This window comes from Octodon degus, unplaced genomic scaffold, assembly GCF_000260255.1.
Source record: "Octodon degus isolate 3935 unplaced genomic scaffold, OctDeg1.0 scaffold00135, whole genome shotgun sequence".
In the NCBI taxonomy this organism is placed as follows: Eukaryota; Metazoa; Chordata; class Mammalia; order Rodentia; family Octodontidae; genus Octodon; species Octodon degus.
In genome coordinates this window covers 3,131,246-3,137,468 of record NW_004524711.1, presented here as the reverse complement: position 1 = coordinate 3,137,468, position 6,223 = coordinate 3,131,246, and the positions used below count along the sequence as shown (strand labels likewise).

Below are 6,223 nucleotides of genomic sequence, written 5' to 3'. Positions count from 1 at the left end.
GGAACTTATGGGATGCAATGAAAGCAGTTCTAAGAGGGAAGTTCATAGCTGTGAACTCACACATTAGGAACATAGAACGGGAACAAATAAACACCCTAATGCTGTACCTCAAACATCTAGAAAAGGAAGAGCAAGCCAAACCCAGAGCCTAAAGACAGGAAGAAATCATAAAGATTAGAGCAGAAATTAATTCAATTGAGACGAAGAAAACAGTTCAAAGAATTAATAAATCAAAAAGCTGGTTCTTTGAAAGATTAAATAAAATTGGTAAGTCCCTAGGTAACCTCTTTAAAAAAAGGAAAGAATTTCAGAAATTCGAGCTTTGAAAACAGTGGCTTATCTTTAGTAAAATCATTTTTTGAAATTTAATTGTAAGTTATAATATCCCTACAAAACTTTTGCCCTTAAGAAAAATATTCTAAATTATTGAATGACTTATCAAAAATTACTATAACATGAGGGCCAGCAAGATAGCTGAGCAGGCCCAGTTACTGGATTCAGCCAGTGTGAACTGTAGCTTCTTGGCTGAGGTGCTTCTGGCCTCTGAGAGCAACAGATCCGAGTCCTCCTCCAGCGATGGCCTTCACAAATCCACACAAAGTGCTCATCAGCGACAGCCTGGACTCCTGCTGCCGAAAGATCCTGAAAGAGGGAGGGCTGCAGGTGGTGGAAAAGCAGAATCTGAGCAAAGAGGAGCTGATAGCCGAGCTGCAGCACTGTGAGGGCCTTGTCTGCTCAGCCTCCAAGGTCACCGCTGATGTCATCGCTGCAGCAGAAAGGTCCTGGTGGTGGGCAGGCATGGGTAAGGTAGATCGTGAGACAGCAACAAGGAAAGGCATCCTGGTCACGAACACCCGCAATGGGAACAGCCTTAGTGCTGCGGAGCTCATCTGTGGATGAGGATGTGCCTGGCCAGGCAGATTCCCCAAGCCACAGCTTCGGTGGAGGCTGGCAGGTGAGAGCGAAGAAGTTCATGGGAACAGAACTGGATGGAAAGACCCTGGGGATCCTCGGCCTGGGCAGGACTGGAAGAGAGGTGGCCATCCGCATGCAGTCCTTTGGGATGAAGACTACAGGATATGACGCCATCAGTTCTCCAGAAGTCTGGGCTTCCCTTGGAGTCCAGCAGCTGCCCCTGGAGGAGCTCTGGCCTTTGTGTGACTTCATCACCGTGCACACGCCCCTTCTGCCCTCCACGACAGGTTTGTTGAACGACAGCACCTTTGCCCAGTGCAAGAAGGGCGAGTGTCTGGTGAACTGTGCCGGCGGAGGGATGGTGGAAGAGGGTGCCCTTCTACTCGCCCTGCAGTAGGGTCAGTGTGCTGGAGCCGCCCTGGAGGTGTTCACGGAAGAGCCATCCCGAGATCAAGCCTTGGTGAACCATGAGAATGTCATCAGTTGTCCCCACCTGGGTGCCAGCACCAAGGGAGCCCAGAGTCGCCGTGGGGAGGACATAGCCATCCAGTTCGCCGACACGGTGAAGAGGAAACCCTTAGCACGGGTTGTGAACGCTCGGGCCCTTACCAGGGCCTTCTCTCTGCCACCAAGCCTTGGATTGGTCTGGCAGAAGCTCTGGGGATGCTGATGCAGGCCTGGGCTGGCTCCCCCAAGGGGACCATGAGGGTGGTGACACAGGTTCCATCTTTGAAGAATTTTGGGAACTGCCTAAGTCCTGCAGTCATTGTTAGGCTCCTGAAGGAAGCTTCCTAGCAGAAGGATGTGAACTTGGTGAATGCCAAGCTGCTGGTGAAAGAGGCTGGCCTCAGTGTGACCACCTCCCACAGCCCTGCTGCTCGGGAGGAGCAAGACCCGGAAGAGTGCCTCCCCACCGTGGCCTTGGCAGGTGCCCCCTCTAGGCCGTGGGCTCAGCCCAGGGCAGCACGCCTGTGCTGCAGGCGCTCAGTGGAGCAGTCTTTGGGCCAGAATGCTTTTACGCTATGAGCAGCCCCAGCTCATGTTCCGAACTCGGCAGTCCAGCCCTGCAGTGCTGCCTACAGCGAGGTGTCTTGGCAGAGGCAGAGGTGCACTGCTGTCCTACCAGACCTCAGCGGTGTCAGATGGGAGGAGCTGGTATAGCCTGGGCAGCTCCTCCCTGCTCCCCAACCTGGAAGTGTGGAAGAAGCAGGTGTCTGAGGCCTTCCGGTTTTGCTTCTAACCTTGGAGTTCGCTGGTTTCCACCTTGCGGGCTTCTCTGAAGAAACTTAACCACCATGATCAACTAGGAGAGGCGATCCACGTTCCTGGGTCTATGGTACTGCTCTGCTGCAGTACTTGGCCCTGCAACAAGGCAGCAACCACAAAATAAACAGCCCCCCCCCCAAAAAAAAGCTCAGCGGACTAAGCGCCCGCGTAGGCAAGCGCAGGGGCGGGGATTCGACCCCTGGCCCTGCATACCACGCTGGCTCCGCCCTGGATGCGATCTAGTCAGGATGTGGCGGCATGCTGCTGTTATCCCAGAGCTGGGCAGGCCAAAAACAGGAGAATCACTACGAGCTGGAGCTGCGTAGTGAGACCCTGTACAAAAAAACAAAAAACAAAACCAAAAAAAGCTAAAAATAAAAAACTATTACACGAAAAGATTAAATGTAAAATAATTAGAATTTATAAGGTAAAAATAAGAAACCTAAATAGTGATTCTTAAAATTTGTTTATAGCCATACAAATAACATTGCTTTAGGGCCGGCCAGATAGCTCAGCAGATTAAAGTTCCTGCTTAGGCAGATGCAGCGGCCGGGGGTTTGGTCCCCAGGCCCGCCGTGCCAGCCCACTCCCAGGGCACACTGAGACAGCCAATGAGACTGGGTGTGGTGGCATGCGCCTGTAATCCCAGCATTTGGGAGGCTGAAAACAGGAAGAATCACCCCAAGTCCGATCTGTGTACTGAGACCCGTTAGTAGGTACATTATAAATAAATAACATTTTTTAAAAAAAATAAATAGCATTGCTCTGGTTGAAATATATTTTTTAATTTTTTAGTGGTTGAAATGCTAAGTGAAAAATTTATGAAAGTTTGTGTTATTTCAAAAATTTTAAAGGACTATATTTTTATAAGCGGTCATTGTAATTATGAATAAAATGAGCATGCTTAAAATTCTTCAATATAAGTAAGCTACTAATCAACACCTAGGGTGAACTAGCAAAAAAATCAGTAGCATATAAAATTAACTATGGAAGCACAGAAAAAAATCTATTTCTAGTACAGGAATACATAAGATCAAAAGTTACGTTCCAAAAGGCACCAATAGCTGTATATTTCCGTTCAATTATTCCCAGTTCTGATAGGCCTTTCACACACCTATGTGAGTTGTTTTCTAGGTTTCTTTTATAAACCAAAACATGCCAGTCACAGGTGTCTCGGAAATGGGAATCCACACAGATAATCCCATAGAGCTAAATTTATAATGGTGAAGGACTGAGATTGTTACCAACTGCTCTCACAGTGAGGCTCACTGTGCCTGTGCACGTAACTGTGAACCGCTTTTCAATGAAGCCGTGACTCAGTGGTGTACTGTGTGTCTGCAGAGCTTTGCAGCCCGTCTTGCCAGCACGGAGGCGTGTGCATGCCTGGCAACCTCTGCACTTGTGCTTATGGCTTCGTCGGACCAAGATGTGAGACAAGTAGGCACACTTTCTTCTCCCCTGATGAGCTGAGGGCACTAACGCTAGATGAGGTGAACCGAAGCCCTAATTTACGGGGGTGGCGATTTCCAAGCTAGAGGGCACTGGGAGCTACCGTGGGCCACCAGTACCAAGACAAAGAGCTTTGTTCTCAGGATAATCCTCTTCTGGGCTTTGCGATAACAGGGACTCATATTTGCTCATTTGCAAATAAAAATGGCAAATGTAATTTAAGATTACTTTCCGCAGGAATGTAACTTTCCCGAATGATCAATTCTTGTTTACCGTTCTGCTCAGTGATTTTCTTTTTGTCTATGAACAAGAATGTAATTGACATAAAAATTGCAGGCCATTTGAAGCCAAGGTATATAATGTTTTATTCTTCTTTCTGATCTTACTCATTAGCAGATGTGACTTTACAAGTTAAAACTAGTAAGGCAAGAACCAACAATATGATCACTTCATACCTGACTTATCTTAACTTTATTTTTATTCTGTGATCTTAGTGGTTTGTAACAGACACTGTGAAAATGGAGGTGAATGTGTTGCACCAGATGTTTGCCAGTGCAAACCTGGCTGGTATGGACCCACCTGTAGTACAGGTAAAATAAGAAATGTTTTCAATAAAATTGTCAAACTGAAATATTTTATATGTGCCGATGTTCAAAAGACTTACTCTTAGGAAAGAAAATTGTTTTGACATACCAAGTATGAAGTTGTAATTTCAAACCTTACATTGTCATTGTTTTATCTTCTTAGATTGGGCCAAACATAATCTTATGGAAACTTTATTGCACGTTTTTACCACAACACATTCTAAGAAATTATTTCTCAGTAATTCTGAGGTAACCACACACCCATAATGTCATTCTATTTATTTATCACATTGTCAGGCTTCTTTAGCAAGAATATTTGCAATTATTCATGTTTAATCTAAGTGATTACTAACTAATGACTTTTCTCAGTGAAAATTTAATTGAACATTTATAGCTTGTCGATTATATACAAAGAATAATGCAAAGGAAAAAAAGATCAATTTGGTCTTTGCCCTTGTTTCAATTAATGAAGGAGAAATGAGATATAATTTACAAAGACAGACTATAAGGTTGGCTTAGGATAAATTATACAATTGAAGTACGATTTTTTGGAGGAAAATAGTATTCATGTGGATGTTGGAGAATCAGTAAAACAAAAGTTTAAAATAGAATTAGAAGCACCTTTTAATAGACAACAAAGGTCCTGAAGCCAAAGGAAAGAATGCTTTCGAGTACACAAGAGTTGGGGTGCAGTGTCCCTACCACACTTGGGGAGGAGATAAAGAGGCGTGAGTGAACACATGTATTTGAGCTGCTTACAAACCATTCTCATAGTGTTATTGAATTAAATAGTCTTCTCTTACAGTCTTTTTTAATCTTACCCATGGATTTCTGATTTCTAGTCATACACTGCACATTCTGCATAAATAATGCACACTAACCAATTATGCCACTGGAGCTCCACACTCCACATTCTTAGTAATATTATTTATAAACTTAATGAACATACTTTCAAAGCAGTTACTCAGCTTCTTTATTTTTCTTATTTGGCAGCATCAGATTAATTATAGGTTATGGTTTTTACTTGCAGTAAAAATAAAATATTTCATTGTGCATCATTTTTACTTCTGTTCAACTTTCATATTTAAAATAATACAACATTTATAATCTCTTTTTTTTGTGCTGTTTCCCAGCTTTGTGTGATCCAGTTTGCCTCAATGGTGGTTCCTGTTACAAGCCAAACACTTGCTTCTGTCCAAACGGGTTCTTTGGTGCACAATGTCAGAATGGTAATTATTCTTTATTTAGAAGTAAAAAAGAGAAATGAGATGCTAGACCACAATAGAACTTTGAGAGAACACAAGACAAGTTTCGAAGTGGAAGGTGCTATTTCCTTTGTTGCATCTTGGTCTTGTTGGCATTGCAGATATGGTCATCAAATGACTAGGTCACAAATATTTTATAGTTATCATGTAAATGGTAAATGGAGATAGTTATTTCACTTTATTAGGCTCATAACATTGGGGTTTTTCTGTGTGGTTTGGTAGAACCAAAGTGAAAAATGTAGGCAAAGTTCTCCTATAATTGTAATGAGATGGAGACATTTTTTGTTTATTTTTACAGCCAAATATGTTAGATTTGTGATCAGTCTATTGTTTTTATCCCATAATTCAATAGTTTCATTAAACATTTATGAAGTCATCTATGCACACACAGCAATACGGAAGTCTATATGGACACATGAAGAGGCAGTGTTTCTCCCCTTTATGGCCCATTAGTTTAGTACCAGTTCCAGTATAATAAATGCTAAGTGACTTTATCAGAATAAGGGCAATTTCTTGAAGGTTATAGTATAGTTATGAGTTTATGCCCATAAAATAAAGTTATAAAGTATTTCTTTATCTTAGCATTATTAGTTATTATACTAAATATAACAGACTTTTAGTATAGATCATGCCAGAACATCTTAATTCCTGAAAGTTATATTTTCCTTACCATAATTCTTTGATTTACAAATATATATTTCTTTTATCTGCAGTAGGCTAGGAGTCTTAGGATGGGACTGAGCA

At 42.6% G+C, this 6,223-nt stretch overlaps 1 protein-coding gene and 1 pseudogene across 1 annotated transcript in view; both read left to right on the top strand.

Moving 5' to 3' along the window:
* The window catches only part of Vwde (von Willebrand factor D and EGF domains), a 56,289-nt gene that overhangs the window by 39,937 nt on the left and 10,129 nt on the right, over positions 1-6,223 (top strand). The window contains exons 21-23 of the mRNA XM_023701407.1: positions 3,523-3,618; positions 4,125-4,220; positions 5,348-5,443. Of these exons, the coding sequence (XP_023557175.1) occupies positions 3,523-3,618; positions 4,125-4,220; positions 5,348-5,443 (288 nt within the window). The remainder of the gene's footprint in view (positions 1-3,522; positions 3,619-4,124; positions 4,221-5,347; positions 5,444-6,223) is intronic.
* LOC101575507 lies at positions 577-2,157 on the top strand (annotated as a pseudogene).